Raw genomic sequence first — 18314 nt, 5'->3', positions numbered from 1 at the left:
TATTGGACACGTACATGGGTTTCATTAAACTATTTTCTCTACCTTTGTGCTTTTTAAAATGTAAGTGAAAAAAATTGAAGTATTACATTATTGATCACAAATTCTGAATCAAATATAACATAATTGCACCATATCCTCACATACAGTGAGATTATTCCATTTTTTCTGACAGAATGAATTATCCTAACATTTCTTAGAGAAGCACGTTAAAAGTAAAATAAACCTCTAACTGTAAGTGGATATAGGCCTTATTCCTCAGTCTTTACCACTCTTACCACCTCATCTAGGCCTTGTATTTTCTTTCCAAACAGGAAAGCTACGGCTTTCCCACTCATCTGTAGGCTGCCCATCCTCTTCATAGCATTTGCCTTAGGATAGTGCTATTTGCTCACATACGCTTATTTTTCTGCCATGTTGGCCTGGGAGAGGCTTCCTTTTTTTTTTTTTTTTTTTTTGGGAAAGGCTTCCCATGTGCATTTCACACACCTGCGCCCTGCATCACAGAGGACTCCATCTCAGCAATACAAAACAGGGCAGATTTTTAAATATCCCTTGGGGCTCCCCCTGCTACTCATTACATCTATGAAATTGAATCTGTTTTTCTGTGATAAAGAAGAGGGTAGGGATCCCTGGGTGGCGCAGCAGTTTGGCGCCTGCCTTTGGCCCAGGGCGCGATCCTGGAGACCCGGGATCGAATCCCACGTCGGGCTCCCGGTGCATGGAGCCTGCTTCTCCCTCTGCCTGTGTCTCTGCCTCTCTCTCTCTCTCTGTGACTATCATAAATAAATTAAAAAAAAAAAAATTAAAAAAAAAAAAAGAAGAGGGTAAAAGGGAAAGGAGGATTCAATTTGCTACATGAGCAATAAATGCATCAGCTTCTTCCTCAAAACTCTTCCCTGGCCACTTAGAAGTGCACACACAGAACAGACACAAAGATGCACATTAACACAATCACACAGACTGTACAAATGCTCCTCCTCCTTCATTAAAAATGTTTAAGTTACAAATATTTCGATTTATAAATAGTCAAGGTGGGTGGTGCACCTAGTTCTTTACCCTGAATCCAAATATTGCCCTTCCAGGACTTTCACCAACCCGCTCCATAGCTAGTATCTTACCCTGGAGAGGAAGCTCAGCCTTCCCCAACTCCCTGAGTTCACATTTATTCAAATCTACAGGCCTGCCTAGCCCTGCCTAAACAAAGGACCAATCATCACCCCAGGAAGGCAGAAGGGGTAGGGGGCCAGAGCCAGCAATGATGTTTAGGGAAGCACTCTAGAGTGAGGGCAGGACTTCCTGTGTGCAGGAAGCCAGAGTTACAGTCCTAACAGAGTGAAAGAGAAACTGGCTTTGCAAGAGGCTAGAGTCTCAAGGAAGATGGAACTGTCTTTTAGGGATCTCTAGCAGATCCTCCATGGGCCCAGGGTCCTGAGGACAATGTCTGAGGCCTCCCACTTCGGTGGCAGGCGTACAGCTCAGAGTGTGCCATAGACACTGACTTTGGCCAGGGAAATGCTCTCTGTGTACTGGTTCCGGCCTTTCTCATACAGGACGTAGAGCTGGGGGGCCTGGTCCTTCCCACCCACACTGCCCTCCAGGGCAGCCAGTGAGGAGTAGCCACTGGGGCCTGGCCACAGCTGGACTGTCTCCTTCCGCCACGAGGTACCATTACTGAAGCTCCAGCGCAGGGTCAGGTTCACTCCTGCAGAGGGTGGAGAATTGGGGAGGGAGGGGTTCTGGCCAGGCCTGCTCCAGACCACAGGGCCTCACACCCTACCCCCCCCTCCCCACCCCGCGACACTCACGGAATTCTGGGTGGGCTGGATTGGAGAAGAAGACAAGGCCGGAGCCGGTGGCTACAGCCCCAGCAGCCACAACAGGATCTACCAGCTCAGGGTCAAAGGTCACGTCTCGCGGCCGGATAGTGTCACAAGCATCGTAGCTGCGGAGGACAATTCGGCAGTGGCAGTGGTAGTTGTTCTGGTTGCGGGCGTTGATGACGACTGAGCCATCCGGGAGCTCATAGGGCTAAGGAGAGAGAACAAGGCTTTAGGAGGTCCCAGACAGGGGCAGCGCCAAGGACCCCGCCCCTGAGGACGCAGGCTGGACGGCACAGGGTGGGCAGCCCGATCCTGGGTCCAGGGGTGCGATGGTGCCTGGGGGCGGGGCGCGGGGACTGGGTTGGGGCGGCCCTGGGCTCCTGACCTGGCACTCGTCAGGGTTGAAATCGTTCTCCCGCTTGGGCTGGCCATACGGGATGCCGCTGATGCCGCTACCATACCGCCAGGAGGCGCCGTGGTCATCACTGAGGAGGCAGAAGACCCCGTCCCGCTCCAGCGTCCCATGGCCACAAACGATGAGGCGGCCCTTCCGCGGATCGCGCCGCTTCTGTGGGGAAGGAAGCTGGGTGTCACTGAGGGAGATGCAGCAGGGGCTCGTGGGCAGGGCAGGGGAGCCTGTCACCTCCTAAGTGTGAGAACACATCTGGCTCCCTTCAGTCCTGTCCTGGCTGGGAGGAAATCCCACAAACCCCCAACTGCCTGAATGAAGGAGCTTATCCATGAAAGCGCTCCCTAAGCGCAGAATAAGCTCCTTCAGGACATGCAGGGTGTTCACTGGATAGGCTGTGCACAAGACAAGGGGTCCAGCCACATGGGTGCATGGGAGCTTAGCCAAGCTCACCAAGCTGTGCCCCTTGGCACGGGCTTGTGTCTGCTCAGAGGAAGGGGTGCCTTTTTCCAGCCTGCACAGGTGCCACAAGGAACAGCATGGCCCTATTGACAACCCCCCAATGGGAAGGCAAGGGCAACATTCCACCTTCCCTTGGCATCCTCCCAGGATGTCCCTTTCTTCCAAGGGATCCCATCTAAGCAAGAACCTGACCTCACAAGACCTTCTCCCTGGGAAGAAGTCCAACTAGGGGCATCTCCCAAACTCTCCAAAAGGCAGCCTCCTCTACCCTTCTTAGGACAGAGACCTGAATGCCAGAGCCTGGTCCAGGGGCAAACATCTCAGTGCCGATATCCAAGGAGAGATTCCGAGGTGGGCTCCAGGAAACACCATCATCTTTGCTCCACACCAACATGGTGGAGGCCACCTGGCAGCCAGCCTTGTGAGCACAGAGGGAATAGAAAAGAAATACCACTCCCGTCTCCATATCGCTCACCACTGCCCCAAGGTTCAGCCCATCTGGGGTCTCCCCATCATTTACGATGAAGGCTGTTGGAGACCATGTGCTGCCTGAAGAAAAAAAGAGAAGAAATCCAGGGTGAGTGCTCCAAAGGTGCCCTGTATAACCACTCTTTGTTCATTTCCACCTCTTGCTAGGGACCCAAGGTCTTAGAGTGGCTTCAAGGCCCTACCAGACCTGCCCCACCTGACCTCTCTGACCTTACCTATGCTGCTCTTTCTCTCTCCATTGTGTCTCCCAGCCTCCTTCCCATTCCTCAAATACTTCTCTCTTGGAGGACCTGCACAGGCTTGTGACATCTGCCTGCTACATTGTTCCTCAGGGTTATTCTCACCTCCTTGACTCAAAAGTCATCTATTTAAAGTTGCAGCCAATCTCCAGCACCCTGTTTTGTTTCTCTCTGTTATATTGATCACTTTCCAACACAAAAACCAAATTTACCTATTATGTTTACTATCTGTTTCCCCACAGACAATATAAGCCCCACAAGGGCAGGGAGTTTTTGGTCTGCCTTATTCACAACTGTAGTCACGGAATCTTGAACTATATCATGTTAGTATATAACAAGTGTTCAAAAAAAAAAAAAAAAGTATTCAACTCCTAGGTGATCACAATTTCTAGATTACTTGCCTCCTTTTTTTAAATTTTTTTAAAGATTTATTTATGGTAGACATAGAGAGAGAGAGGCGCAGAGACACAGGAGGAAGGAGAAGCAGGCTTCATGCCAGAAGCCTGATGCGGGACTCGATCCCGAGACCCCAGGATCGGGCCCTAGGCCAAAGGCAGGCGCTAAACCGCTGAGCCACCCAGGGATCCCAATTACTTGCCTCCTTAAGTCCCCTCTGCCCCTCAAGGACCAGGCCTCCAGCCCTCCCAGTGTCTCTATACCATCCTCAGGGCCGTCGGGCAAATCAAGCTCCCCACTCACACGACCTAACATCAGCCACTGCTACCCAGTTGTCCTTATACCCTCGTCAGTGGATCTCCGGAGAGCGATGAACTTGGCCCCTTCATCCGAGGTGGACATTTTCCTCGCCTCAGCGAAGGCAAGGAGAGTACCCCGAGGAGTGGCCGTAATGAGCGGGATCCGGAAGGTGTGCACATTACCGATCTGCCTGCCGCTCACCCACAGCAGCTGCTCCATGGTGACCAGCGGCTGAACCTGCCAACGGAGGAGGAAGGAAGGAAGGAAGGGTCGGCGGACAAACGAGAGCGGAGACTTCGGGCTTTAGGAAAAGTAATCGTGGTTCGGAGTTTCCCTGGGAAGGGGAAGATGTGGGGGCTAAGAGCGGGGGTGGGGGGCACCCAGAATAAGGAACGGGCACTGGAGGAGAGTTCGCTGCCAAGCTGGGGGCTCGGAGCGGGGAGAGCGACGAGGGGAGAAGACGCCTTTGGGCAGCGGGGGCTGGAGGCCCACAGAAGGGGAAGGAGCCCAACGGAGCGGACTCGGATGTCAGGGGCACGAAGGCCGGGAGAACGAGGGGTTGGCAGGGGGCGGAAGGGCGGGGTCTGAGGGCGGGAGGGTCCCTCGGGAGAGGGGACTCGGGGGACGCTGTCCCGGGGGTCCTGCGCCTGAACGACCCGCGTGGGTCGGGGACGGGGACACATGCGGGGCCTCTCACCAGACTGAAGTCGTTCTTAATCCCAGCCCCCAACCCGGCCAGCGGCCACAGCAGCAGGAAGGTCGCGGCGAGTGCCCGAACCCGCCAGCCGCCCCAGCACCTCGGCATCCGCGGGCCCCCAGGTCTGCCCGGGAGCGCTGCGCCGGGCCGACCCGCCATCACCCCGTCCTTGGCCGCCGGGACTCGGGCGCCCACGGCTAGCCGGGCTGCAGCCGCTCAGCTGACCAGGCCCTTCGCACGCCCGCCCCGCCCCGCCCCCCTCAGCTCCGAGGCCAGCGCGGCCCCACTTCCGCGACTCTGATTGGCCCTACACGCTCAGACTCCTCACGTGATCCTCCCGCCCTAGAGCGGGACCTTCCAATTGGTTCCTTTCGAAGCCCCGAGCCCAGGCCCCAGACTGGAAGCTGACTGGGTGGGGCGAAGGGCCGGCGCCCCCTTGGGATGCTACATGGGGCGGGGCCTCCCTTAAAGAGCCAGGCCGCGGAAAAAAGCTGCAAGTCTTCATGGAGAAAATAAAAGGTCTCGGATTTTTGAGAAAACAAAATATCCACCTTTAATAATTTTCTTAAAACTACGAAATCGAAATCTAGAGGGCGGGGTGCGGCTCGGAGGCGGTGCAGGAGGGGTGCTGCCCTGGGTCGGGGCGCGTCTCTCACTTCTTCCTCTTCTTGTGCCCCGGGAGGGCCTCGTTCCTCTTGCTTAGGATCTTGAGAAGGGTTTTGGACATGTAGTAGGGCCGGTCCGCCGAGCCGTCGTTCCTCTCCAGGTCTTCCACTGAGCCGCAACAGGACCGTTAGAGCGGACCCGGGAGGGGGTGGGGGCAGTCCCGGGAGAGTCGGGGAGGCGGGGCAGGCCGCCTGGCACCCACTGGGCAGGCTGCGCAACCTCAGTGTCTCCTCGGTAAACTGAGGCCAGAATTTCATAGCGTGATAGGGCTTAATGGAAACTGCATGCCGACCGCCTACTGCCGACTGCAGTGCATACTAAACCCTACATACGTGTAGAACTGACCCTTGAGGGACACAGCGACTAGGGGCGCTGACCCCCAGCCTTCAACAGTCCGCCTGTTGCTTTTGATCCCTCCCAAATTAACACATATTTTGTGTTATTGTATTCTTACAATAAAATGAGCTAGGGAAAAGAAAATGTTAAGAAAATCCTATGGAAAAGAAAATACGTGTGCAACATTGTACTATATTTATCAAAAAAAAAAAAAAAAAAAAAAAAGAATCCCCACATAAATTGACGTGTGGGGATTAACCCGGTATTGTTCGAGGTCATATGAGGGTGAGACAATCCCCACTCACTACAGCCACCTGCTGGGAAGGCTCTTGTGGCTAACTTGTACCTTCTATTTTCTAGGGAAAGGTCCCAGAGGGCTTTGCGCTGAAATGCTCTTTCTTGGGAGATCCTGCCAGTCTGGCACCTCATTTCCTCCTTTCTTCTGTAAATCCCTGGTTTGAGGATGGCAGAGGAGGCTTCCTCTGACTTTGGCTCCTTTAACTCCCCAAAACCCCTAAACAATCTGGTACCTTGAAATGTGGGGGAAGTGGTAGGGAGTTCACTCACAGAAACAGAGGAAGAGTGTGTCCACACACATGCCAAAAACACTGAAGAAGCCGCTGGCAATGACATAGGCCCCCAGGATGGAGACCTGGAAGATACAGGGCGTGTTAGAGTTCCTTTCTGGGGTTGGCTTGTGAGGCAGAGCCAGGGAGTCACTCACCATGATGGGCAGCCAGTAATAGTTGAGGGAGGGGTTTTCAAAGTGTCTACCCAGCCCCTGGATGCGACCGGTGAAAAAAAAAAAGGACAGGACCCCTGTGGGAGAGACATGAAGGTCAGTGTCATCACTACTCTGTGGTTACCTCTTCCGCTGCCTTGTGCCTCTGCCCTCTGTCCCCGTAACTCCCAGCCCTGGCCCTTACCAACACCTCCAACCACCAGCAGCTTCCCAAAGAGCAGCAACAAGTCTGTAACTTTATCCAGCACAACCACCCTGTATGGGAAGTAGAGGTGGGTCAGGCATGAGGGGCCTGGCAGGGCCAGGAACTGGATTGGCGATATCAGCTGCTGTGACAGATGCAAAATGAAAATGGTTCACACTTCAAGATGGAGGCAGCAGAGCAATAAGCCATGCTTGAGGCCCTTCAGAGCACAGCATGCCCGTGAAGCTGGCCTTGGGTGGGCGATCAGGGGGGTGGAGGATAGCCCAACCTGACAACGTTCCGCATGAGCAGCATGAAGGCATTTTTGGCGGAGACACAGAAATTCTTCCCGTAGACGGCGATCTGAGCGAGGTTGAAAAGTCAGAATTACCTGTGTGGAGCTTACCTGGGCCAGGGCAGGGGCCTGGGCCAGGGGACCCCAGAACAAGGGGCTTGTGCAGTGGGGCTCACCATGATGTAGGCATTGCGGTTTAGGAACTTGATAAACTTCTCCAGACACCAGAGGCAGCACTTAAAGCAGCACATGATGCAGCGGGCCATAGGGTTCTGGGATCCTGAGAGTAAAGGGGGAGCTTACGTTTGGTCACTGGCCCCTGACAGCCCCTCCCTGAGGGGCCAGCTGCTCACCTCTCAGTTTGTTGTCAATGTACTCCAGAATGACTCGGGCCATCTGCACGAGGGTCAGGATGAGAGCTCCAAAGGCCAGTGACCCAATGTGGTAGCTGCAGGAGGGTTGGGGGGCGGGGTGCGTGGGCAGAGATGGCTCCAGGACCCCTGAGGCTCCCAGGCTCCCCATTCCCAGCCCCCCTGCCCTGACCTTACCGGAGTGTACGGATGAAGGCAGAGCTCAGGGGGAAGGTGGGGATGTCCTGGGGCTTCTGGAAAGCCCAGTAGAAGGAGGCAAAGGCCCCAGCCAGGACACACTGGCCCAGGGCCAGTACCCAGTTGACAGTCCAGAATAGTGCCAGGACCACATAGATTTGCAAGTTGAAGAGAGAACGCTGAACCAGGCCCGTGGATGAGTAGCTCTGGAAGATACACCTCAGCCCTGGGCACGAGGAGTTCACTGGCTGGGCCTGGGGGTGACAGAGTAGGCTCACTCCCAGGCAACTCCTGCCACTCCCGGAGTAGAGAGAGAATAGCAGCCGCCCCGAGCTGAGGAAGCCACTTCCTTCCAGGAGATCCTTCTCCGGGTTCGTGTTGGGTTCATACTGCCTACTGTGTGACAGTGATTAGTTTTCCTCCAGGCTCCACGTGGGTACAAGAGCTCCCAGTCTACACGGGCCCAGCCTTAATGGTGTGGAGGCAAGTGTGACCAGCCCCTAGCTCTCTCCCTGGCACTCAGTCAGCAATCTCCTCTAAAACAGCACCTGCAACTTCGACCAACATGCTTTCTAGCAAAAATGAATGGACTGGGTATAGATGGTATAAAGGAGTTACTCTTAATCTTGTTGGGTGTCATAATGGTAGAGTGGTTATGCTTTTTGTTTTTTTTTCAAATTTATTTTGTTTTATTTTTTTGGTTATGCTTCTTTTTTTTAAGATTTTAAAATTTATTTTATTTTTTATTTTTAAAGATTTTATTTATTTATTCATGAGAGACACAGAGAGAGGCAGAGACACAGGCAGAGGGAGAAGCAGGCTCCATGCAGGGAGCCGAGCCTGATGTGGGACTCATCCAGGGTCTCCAGGATCACACCCCGGACTGCAGGCGGCGCCAAACAGCTGCGCCACTGGGGCTGCCCTTAAAATTTATTTTAGAGAGGGAGAGTGTGAGCAGGGGAGAGGGGCAGAGGGAGAGGGAGAAACATGGGACCCCTGGGTGGCTCAGTGGTTGAGCATCTGCCTTCAGCCCAGGGTGTGATTCTGGAGTTCAGGGACCGAGTCCCACATAGGGCTCTGCATGGAGCCTGCTTCTCCCTCTAGCTGTGTCTCTGCCTTTCTCAGGAATGAATGAATGAATGAATCTCTAAAAAAAAAAAAAAAAAAGGAGAAGCAGACTCCCCACTGAGCCGGGAACATGACACAGGGCTTAATCCCACCACCCTGAGATCGTGACTTGAGCTGAAATCAAGAGTCAGATGCGTAACCACCCAGGGGTCCTTTTGAAAATACTTATCTGTCGGGGTGCCCAGCTGGCTCAATCAGTAGAGCATGTGACTCTTGATCTTGGGTTGTGAGTTTGAGTCTCACACTAGGGGGTAGAGATTACTTAAAAAAGCAAAGTAAAAAGTCATTGTATGTCCAGACTCAATCTGATGTGTTTACAGGTGGATTGGCACTTATGTCCAGAATTTGCCTTTAAGGAAACTCTGGAAAAAAGAATTGTGGGAACAGAGGGGGTGGGTGGAGATGGATGAAAACAAGGACAGTGTGTGGGGACATCTGCCTCTGGCTCAGGTCAGGATCCCGGGGTCCTGGGATCAGTCCCTCATTGGGGTCCCCACGGGGAGCCTGCTTCTCCCTCTGTCTGTGTCTCTGCCTCTCTCTGTGTCTCTCGTGAATAAATAAATTAAAAAAAAAAAAAAGAAAAGAAAGGAAAACAAGGACAGTGGGAAATTGAGGGTTTGTATGTGTTTCAAAATCTCCATAATAAAAAGTAAAAAACACAGAAGTAAAAAAACAATCCTTCCCAGCAAATGTGACAAAAATCTTGAGAATTGATGAAATTGCTGAGTGTGTGTTTGAAATTTTACAATAAGAATATAAACCACCATCCTGCTTTGTAATTGTGGGTTTGTGTCAGTCTCTGCTGCTAGATCCTGAGCAAGCTGGAAGAACCAGGTCATTTGGAGTTTTGCATAGCTGGTGCCTGGCACAGGGTGGGTCCTCCCTAAATGTAAACCAGCCTCCCTTGCCTGTATTAGAGTGCGAATGCCCTGAGCAAAGCCGCTGGTCCCTGCCTCCAGAAGTGGCCGCATGAAGGCTCTGAGAACAGCAAATGCCCTGCAGTCTGGGGCCACTTTCTGGGAACCTTGCAGGGGAGAGTGCGGGGAAGCAGCTTCTTTCTCTGCTTTCCCCCCAGGACTCCTGCCTGCCGATTGCCTCGGGCACTGTGCTCGCAGGGAAAAAGACTTTAAAAAACCAAACAAAACCCATCTACAGTTATCAGCTCTTATCGGGTGCCAGATATTGTACAAAAGCACTTTATGTGCCTGATGTCATTCAATCTTCTCAGCCACCCCCAGAGGCAGGTATGATTGTCTCCATTTTACAGATGAATGGACTGAGACTGGAAGCTGCAGTGGCTCATAGTCCTCCTGGCAGAGGCAAGTCCAAGGGAGGGTGGAAGTGCTGGTACTGGGCTTTCCCAGGGCTGCATGCTGCCTCCAGCCTCAGTTTCCTTCTCTGAGTAACGGGTGGCTGAGTGGGAGGACAACCAGCTCTGGAGTCCCTGGCTAGCTCCCTTTCTGGTTCTGCTGGGGGCCTGTTGTGTGACCTTGAGGGAAGTCCTTTTTTTCTCTGGCCCTCAGTCTCTGCCAAGCAATTAGGGATTTGGACCAGCTGGACCAGCCCTACTGGTGCCCCCTCCATGTCCATAGCAGTTCACTCACCATAGGGTTGCATGATGTATTCATTTGCACTTTCCCACAGCTGGGCAAGCTGGCGTTGGGCGCCCAGAGGACATATTGGGGTTGCCCCGATGTGGCCAGGTACCCAGAGGGTAGTCAAGGAAGAAGGTATAGTCACATGGGGTCTCCACAGGTCCCCTCCCCAGGGACATCTTCCCAGGTACTTGTACAGGTTGTTTACTGCACAAAGTGTTGGAAATCAGCCTGGGCTCAGTCTTTCAACTCTGTCCAGGGACAGGGCTGTGTCTGCCCAGAGGAAGGGGCACTTTCTCCCAGTTGCACTACAGCATCATACTGGCAAATATTGCCCCTTCCCCTACCCCCCATCCCGCCTACACCCCCGCCCCAGGAGGGCTTGCCACGTGGGCAAAGGATACAGGGCGGTCATGGCCCAATAAACAATGCAAATGAGCAGGAGGACAAAGGTGACCAGTGGGTAGAACAGGGTAGACATCATGTGCCCCACAGCCCTGTAGGGAGGTAAGAGCAGTCCATCGCTATGGCCGCAGTCCCTAGCGCCCACCCACCTTCCAGTGGGGCTGATCCTGGCCAGGTCCCTGCCTTGCCAGGGCCTGCTCTGCCCCCCAGGCTGGGCACACAGTAGGTCCTCATTGAACAAAATGGAATGGACTGAATGGAATAAATCAGGCTCAAGAATCAGAGAAGCCACCTGGGGCAGCCTCAGGGCTTCAGGGCAAGTAAGAGAATAGAGTCCTTAAAGTATGATCTTTTGACAGATTTGGCAGGTAGGTCCTGGGTGTGAATAAGCTGCTGCTTCTCCTCCTTGCCTGGGTTCCTGCTATTGCACCACCACCACCACCACCACCACAACGCTGCTCCCGATGGAGGGGCTGCTTCATGTTCTGGGAACTCGACAAGACACTAACTCATTTAATCCTCTACAAAGTAAGAAATATTATTGCCCCCACTTCACAGACGGGTAAGCTGAGTCACAGCCGTGTTAACCGCAGCGTCTTTCTGCCCTTCCCCTTCGGGGCCACTGGCCACCTTCCCAGCACTGCCACGCCATGCCTGTGCCCCTGTCCTCTGCCCCATCTCCCTCCCAGACAGGTTCTGACTTGCTGGCCTCCTCCAGGAGGGCAATGGCGATGCGAATCCGCTGCCGCAGGAAGATGAGCATCAGCAGCAGGATGCCTTCGAGCACGGCCAGCACGATCACTGAGAGTGGACAGGCAGCAGAGAGGCTGCGTCAGGCCAGGGCCCAGCGCGGCCCCAGGCGGCCCTTGGGTGGTTGGTGGTGAGGGGCCGGGCGGGGCACTCACGGGCCGCCAGCCAGGTCTCCTGAACGTTGCGGTAGGCACTGAGGTTGGTGGTGATGCCCAGCTGGGTGATGGAGGCACCCTCATCCCGCAGCACTCGGTACTCCTCCCAGCAGTGGTAGATGCCATATGCCAGCACGCCCAGCACCCCGAGGATCAGCACTAGCACCAGGGGCCCGGCCACCAGGCGCAGAAGCAGGATAAACAGCAGGCTCAAGACCAGAGCCACACCTAGGGCACTGCAGGCAGGGTGGGGTAGGTGAGGCCCTCCCCCCTAAATCTTATCCCTTTCAGAAGCTCCCAAATGCCTCACACTCTCAATATCCTCAGGTTAGACTCCCTTTCTCTTATAAATCTTGTTGGGTTTGGGGTCAGTTCTGAGCTCTGGCTCCTTCTCTGTCCAAGTCTCTGTTTCAGATGTTGGGCTAGGAGACAGAGGATTGGGGAGGGCAGCAGGGAAGGAGGGAGTAGGAAAATCGGTGACTCACGTGAGAATCCAATACCAGGATTGGGCAAAATCTTCAAAGATCTTAACACTGATGTCTCGGGCATTGAGGATGTCAAAAAGACCACTGTTGGAGAGGGACAGAGTTGGGTGGGGATGTTGGGGGGGAAGGGTGTGGGACGGAGATGCGGGGACAGGAGGATGCCCACCTGATCCCCTGGGAGATGGAGGTGTTGCCGGAGATCCCTGGGAGTTCAGGTGGAGTGCTATTCAAGAACGGAACACAACGCCCCAGAGCTGGAGGGAGAGAACCAGTGGGCTCCTGGGTGGGAGGGCCCAGAGTTTTACCTTCAAGGCCTCTGGCCTCCACCCAGAGCCCCAGTGGGCCTTAGGGAAGGGAGGAGAGAGATGGGCTTTGACCTCCCCACAGAGAGCTGCTCCTGACTACACAGCCAAGAGGGCGCTCCTGCCCCACACAGCCCTGTCCAGCTTCCTTCACTGTCTCTCAGGACCCCTCTTCCTCCAGTCCTTGCTGCTTCCGGTTTGAGACCCTCATTTCCTCTGGCCTGACTCTTACACTCCACCCTTAACCCACCATTATAACCCACCACTCTCTGCCCGAGAGCCAGGGAGACTATGCTTCATCATTCTAAGGCTCTACGTCATTCTGCAGCTCAGACACTTCCAGAAGCTCTGCTCTGGAGTGCCCACGCTCCCTGGCCAGTTCAAAGCCCCTGCATTGGGGCTCAGCCCACTTTCCCCTCACCTCTGTACCTCTGCTCTCTGGCGAGCTTCTCTCTGAGTGTTCTCTGTCAAAAAATCCCATCCATTACTCCCAGTTGAGCTCCATCTCCATGTCCTGTCCTCCAAGAAGCCTTCTCACCCCTTTCCCATCTTCTAAGGCACCTATTATGTGCCTAAAGAGCCATTTATCTCCACCCTCCCAATGACTTTACTAAGCAGGCTGGCTTTGGCATTTACATTCTAAAGGTGAGGAAAAAAGGCTCAGAGAGGTTGAGTAATTGGTCCAAGACCACAGGATTGGAAAGTGCTGGAATCTAGATCTGGGTTTGGAGCATTCATTGGAGCTACTTTGTATTGTACTTATATCGAAAATTGGGGAAAAAAAAAGTAAAAAAAAAAAGAAAATTGGGTATTGTTTCTCATGCTATAATTAAATTTTTTTTCTATTAAAAAATAACTTTGACTATTGGAAAGAAGAACATATAGGAAAAATTGAAAAGTCAATTATGATCCCAATCACCCAGCCACGTTTGCTTGTGAGTAGGGATGGACATCTAGTCTGTTCCAGTGCACAAACATTAACGTGTGTGGGTATATTTTCCCAGGTGTGTTTCCCTGAAACACTCATGCAATGTCTTTGCCAACATCTCTGATCTCTGCCCCTAAAATGTAGCTCAAACAGGAAGCAGCGTCTGTCCTGCGTCTCTCCTGGGTGCCTGGTGCCCAGCACGTGCGCGATAAACAGAGCATCTGACTACAGGATCAGGCTGCAGAGAGTGAAATGAAGACCGAGTGCTAATTCCAGTCCTGCCAAACTGTATGGCTTTACTCTCTCTGGGCCTGGTTTCTTCATTTGAGCAATAAGAAAATAGGACTAGATGCTGCCCGAGGAGAGAATGCAGCTTCTTCTCACCTGGAGTGGAAGGGAGGAGGAAACCGGGGCAGAGCTCCTGCTGCAGACTCTGGATCACTGGCTGGAAGCCGGGGAGGACACGTAGATCACAGACACAGAGCAGGATGAAGGAGGGAGCCCCCACAACACCACTACCATAGTCACCTTCCCCCACCCATGTGACTCCTCCTTGACCACAGCAATGACATTACAGGCAGCTCTCACCATATCCCAGGGCACGCCTGGCAGACAAAAGTTCCTGTTTGCCGTGTAGAAGACCTCCCCCACCTTCTGTGAGAGCTGGTTGACCTCCACGGTCCATGCGTCCTCGGGGCAGGAGGACACACACACCTGGGGGCAGAGAGCATGCTGAGGAGCTGGGGCCTGGACCCTGGGGCCATCTGGGTAAAGGCAGGTCCCAGGGTCTGACCTGGGGTGTGGGACACTGCAGGCCATTCTCAGCGACTGTGATGACATTGGTGGTTAGGACGCAGCTGAAGATGTTGAAGTAGAGAAGATATGGTTTATCTCTGCGGGAGGGAAGGAAGTGTGGGTCTCAGGGCCTCGTCAGGTGCGAGGAGAGGGGAGGACTGCCAGGGCCCAGCGGAGGGTGGTGGGGGGCCCACACCCTGATGCACACTGCTCAGCAACTGGCCTTAAGAAGCTCAGGTCAGCTGGGGAGATACAGGAAGCACCGGAAAATTTTCTAGAGTAATTGAGCATCGGAACTGCTAACAAATGTTAAGAATTTTATGACCTTGAGCAAGTCACTTCACTGCCCACTGCCTCAATTCCATCAGGTGTAAGGCAATAGTACCTACTTCACAGGGCTTGAATGAGCTTGTGTGTGCAAAGTACACCATCTGCCTGGAACGTAGTAAACCCTGCATAATTGTTAAGGTTTTATTATTTACTGGAAGCGTCCTGCATGTGGAAATGATGGCATGGCTTCGGGGATCACCCTGGTGTTTCAGGTGAAGAAATCAAAGCTCAGACCGGTTGACCACCTTGCCCAAGGCCATGCGACCAGAACCTACTGAGCCCAGCTGGGGACTCAAACGCCAAATTCTGAACTTTAAAACCTATGCACTTAACCATGGTTCTGTCTCCCATTACTGGGGACACTCAAAAGCCAACCGGCCAGGAATGGAGGCTGTTCAATGTGGCTTAGAGTGGTGAGACTCAGAGAGGATAGTGGCAGGTGAGCAACAGAGGAAGGAGCTGGAGCCTGAGTGCTGGGATTGTGTTCTCTGCCCGCTGTCCACCTCACCTCTCGTCTGCCCCTCTCCCTGCCTTCATACTCACTTGTTGGCTCCCACCCCACAGTAGGCCCCAGTAGAGTTCCTGGGGTAGAGGACTTGCCGGGGGTCTCCATACACCCAAGCTGGAAGCAGACACAGAGATGAATCACCAGAGGGCCAGACTTCGGGGTGAGGTGGTGGGGAGCAGCCTCGGGGATGGCTCCTGCCCTGGTTCCTGCCCCCAGCCACTGCCCCCATGCTGCTCCGCTGCTGGAAACTCACCCACGATCCCCACCACGATGTAACCCAGAATGAAGAGAAGGAAGAGGACACAGCAGATGACATCTGTGCAGCTCCTGGGAGAGAAGTGGGGGAAGCCTTTGGAGGGGGAGGCAGGGCATGTGGTCTAGAGGTATCACAAGTTGGAGTTTGGGGGATGCTGGAGAATGGGCCTCAGTAGGTTTTATTTTATTTTTCTAAGAAAATCTTTTTCTCACAATGCACCAGGAAGTAAATACAAGTGCTTGTTTCCATGTGTCCTCAGGAAGGAGAGGGCAGCAAAATAACCCAAAAAAACAAAAAAACACACCAAAATAACAGTTTTTTGGGTGACAGAAATACTTCTGAAGTATGACACAGAGAAGTGAACACCTCATAAGTGCCTGGCTGGATGAATTTGCCCAAAGAGGACACGCCCAGGTCAAGAAACAGAACATCCCAGCACCCCAGAAGCCCCGTTGTGCCCGCTCCAGACTCAAACATTCACCCAGGGGCATTATTCTCCTGGGGCAGGAGTTCTCTTTTCTATGACCTTCTTACCAATATTTCAGTAAAATACAAAGCAAAATCAAGATCCCCCGCCCCCTAATTGGAGGCAGTGCCCAGAACTTACCTGTTCCTGATGGGACCTCGAAAGGAGGGGTCATATTTGGCCGGTTTCCCTGAGAGGTACGGGCAGGAGTATGGAGAGTGAGGCCCTGAGCAGATGGCTCCCCATCTCCTGTCCCTCCTGCATCCTGCCCTGAAGCGGGATCCTACTGGGGCCCAGGACACCCCTGTCCCTCCAGAGTTCAAGGTGGGAGGAGGTGGGGAGATGGACTGGGGTAGGGCTGACAGGAGAATTGGAGAGTAGGAGACAGGTGGGATTAGGGCCTGGTCAGCAGCTTGACTGCTCACCGCGAATTCTACCAAGTTGGCTTTGGAAGGAGGGGGAAAGGGGGTCTTTTCAGGTTGATTCCAGCTCCTATCTTGAGGCTGGCAGCCAGGGATATAGCCTTCACCTCCTGCTCACTTCCTGCCCATTTGTCCTGTGTCTTCCTCTCCTGCGATGTGGGATTCTGAGTCAAGCCACCTCTGGCTCTTACGCCCCAATCCTTATCCCTCTCCGCTCCCTGTACTCCAACCAGGGTGGGCGCAGATCCACAGCATCACCTGAGGGAGGTCATAGCCCCTCCCCACAGCTGCCCCAGCCCTACCTCTGCCCTCTGGCCCAAGGCCATGGGGAAAGAGCCTGGAGCCCAAGGCATTAACTCCTACAGGGAGGGCCCCTATTTTCCTGCTCCCCACCTCATCTCTGCTAAAGGGGACCCCAGGCTACTGCCAGTCTCTGGGTGAGCAGTCAGGGTGATACTAAGCCTGGCGGTTGAGATTGTGGGCGGTTGAGATTGTGGCCGGTTTCGATTGTGGCCATGTCCTGTTCCTGGTCCTCCCTGAGTACACACAGGGAGGAGGTGGGGCCTGCAGCTAGGGTCCCCTGTTGGCACCGAGGAGAGGAGGGGGGACAGAGGGCTGGGCAAGAGTGTGGGAAGGGGTGGGATTCATTCTCTTTAGGTGTTCTGGACTCTGTCCCTCCATGGCTCTCAGACGTGAGGTCAATGATTGACCCAAAACTGTTCCAGGAAGTCTACTGGGGAGTCTTTCTGGCTCCTTCCCCTGACCTGCTTAGGGACCCGACTTCTGCCTCTTAGAGGCCCCTCCCTCTTGAGATTCCCTCCCACGCAGACCTGGGGCTCAGACCCCCCAAGCCCCAAGGGACCCTCACTGTTCACGGGGATCCCAGGGGCTGCCGATCCAGTTCCTTCTCCTCTAGACACCCCACCCCTAATCCTCGGGGTCTCTGGGACAGGCTCCTGGCCCTGGTTTCTCACAGAGTGCAGATAGGCTCCCTGTTCCTGCTCCCCTCAGGCCTTACCCTTCACAAACCCCTTGTGAAGTCCCTACCCCTGTCTCTCATGATATCCTGAGAAGGCCCCCCTCCTAACAGAGACCCCAGAGGCAGGCCCTGGTCCCCTCTCCACTGAAACCTCCAGCCTAACACCTCACGGGAACCCCCAGACACACCCCACTCCTGCCATTACTGCTCACACAGACCCTGGCAGGCCAACTTCTAGCACCTTTTCCCTTCAGAGACCCAGGGTCTAGGGCTGAAACCCCACCTCCTGACAGGGGCCCAGACCCCAGGCTCGCCCCTCACCGGCTCTGCAGCACGTAGACCCTCCCAGTCCCCGAGCCCCATCTTCCTGTTCAGGACACTGACCCTGCCTTTTGCCATTCAGGCTTTGCTTTCCAGGGCCCTGCCCTGAGGGACCCAGATTCCAGCCCTAACTCCTCACAAGACCCCAGCCTCACTCCCCAAAAGCTCCCAGGTGAAGGACCTCAGCTCCTGAACCCCATCTTCCTCCCAGGACTCTGACTCTACTTCCTTCCATGAGCTCCTTCCAGACCCTCCCTTCAGGGATCCAGGACTTCCCTCAGCTTCTCTCCCTGGGGCCAGCCCCAACCATCATTCCCCCAGAGCTGGCCCAGCCTGGCCGCCCCTGCTCCCATCCTGGGCCTCACACCAGTCTCACCCTCAGACTCACCATAGGCCTCATTCCTGTCCTGTTTTCCCCCCATGGTTCAGTCTCCTGAGTGCTGGGAACCAGGGAGACCTAACGACTCACCTGCTGCCCGCCCCGCCCTCCCACACGTCACAGCCCCACCTCCACCTGTGGTCCTGACACGCTAGTTCCTCCTGCACGCAGAGCCTGGGCAGTGCCCTGGAGAGGACTGGAAGGCCAAGCCCGTGACCGGCTCAGGGCTGCTTGCAGCGGGGTTCCATGGGCCACAACACACTCTAAGGAAATCCTTCAGGTTTTTGCAAATTACTCTAGCTGTGGTACACTCACACCTATGCTCTCCTCCCAAAGATCCAGTGTTGATTGAGGTTGGCCTTTTAGCCATCAACTGGACCCTGACCACCCTGGTCTCCCCACCTTCTCCCCTCAGGTGGCTGTCCACACCAGCCACACCTGCCCAGCATGCTTCCTGTCCTGTTTGCTGCTGTGGACCCAGATTCCCTCTAACTGTGGGCCTCCTTTCTGCCCAGCCCCTATTGCCC

The 18314-nt window shown here is 54.3% G+C and overlaps 2 protein-coding genes across 3 annotated transcripts; both read right to left on the bottom strand.

Annotated features, from left to right (window-relative positions):
* NEU1 (neuraminidase 1) lies at positions 1-5061 on the bottom strand. 2 transcript variants are annotated; one of them, XM_041764037.1, is made up of 7 exons: positions 4813-5061; positions 4160-4352; positions 3212-3240; positions 2978-3109; positions 2206-2388; positions 1806-2028; positions 1-1702 (listed from the first exon to the last, which is right to left on the bottom strand). In XM_041764037.1, exons 1-7 carry the CDS (start codon positions 4969-4971, stop codon positions 1476-1478), a joined length of 1146 nt encoding a protein of 381 aa, XP_041619971.1. In that variant the 5' UTR covers positions 4972-5061; the 3' UTR covers positions 1-1475. The 2 variants fall into 2 exon arrangements, with proteins under 2 accessions (XP_041619971.1, XP_041619963.1); XM_041764029.1 differs by having other exon boundaries at positions 2978-3240; positions 4813-5060.
* A 278-nt stretch (positions 5062-5339) lies between these two features.
* On the bottom strand, positions 5340-17887 carry SLC44A4 (solute carrier family 44 member 4). The gene is made up of 21 exons (XM_041764018.1): positions 17797-17887; positions 15828-15876; positions 15218-15291; positions 15000-15078; positions 14125-14224; positions 13920-14045; positions 13716-13776; positions 12268-12355; positions 12102-12185; positions 11617-11852; positions 11413-11512; positions 10711-10803; positions 10316-10418; positions 7584-7837; positions 7389-7483; positions 7212-7315; positions 7030-7103; positions 6741-6811; positions 6539-6633; positions 6382-6466; positions 5340-5586 (listed from the first exon to the last, which is right to left on the bottom strand). Exons 1-21 carry the CDS (start codon positions 17828-17830, stop codon positions 5465-5467), a joined length of 2127 nt encoding a protein of 708 aa, XP_041619952.1. The 5' UTR covers positions 17831-17887; the 3' UTR covers positions 5340-5464.
* Between the last annotated feature and the right edge of the window lie 427 nt (positions 17888-18314).

This window comes from Vulpes lagopus, chromosome 1 (assembly GCF_018345385.1).
Source record: "Vulpes lagopus strain Blue_001 chromosome 1, ASM1834538v1, whole genome shotgun sequence".
Lineage (NCBI taxonomy): Eukaryota > Metazoa > Chordata > Mammalia > Carnivora > Canidae > Vulpes > Vulpes lagopus.
Note: the sequence above shows the minus strand (reverse complement) of the source record. Positions and strands in the feature narration are given on the sequence as shown.

Coding starts and splice junctions, on each gene's coding strand:
- NEU1 (XM_041764029.1), bottom strand. CDS start 4,971: ATGGCGGGTCGGCCCGGCGCAGCGCTCCCGGGCAGACCTGGGGGCCCG. Junction 4,353..4,812: donor TTAAGAACGACTTCAGTCTG/GTGAGAGGCCCC, acceptor CTCCGTTGGCAG/GTTCAGCCGCTGGTCACCAT. Junction 2,389..2,977: donor GACCAGGCTCTGGCATTCAG/GTCTCTGTCCTA, acceptor CCTTCCCCACAG/AAGCGGCGCGATCCGCGGAA.
- SLC44A4 (XM_041764018.1), bottom strand. CDS start 17,830: ATGGGGGGAAAACAGGACAGGAATGAGGCCTATG. Junction 15,292..15,827: donor CGAGGTCCCATCAGGAACAG/GTAAGTTCTGGG, acceptor CTTCTCTCCCAG/GAGCTGCACAGATGTCATCT. Junction 14,046..14,124: donor TGCAGTGTCCCACACCCCAG/GTCAGACCCTGG, acceptor CTCTGCCCCCAG/GTGTGTGTGTCCTCCTGCCC.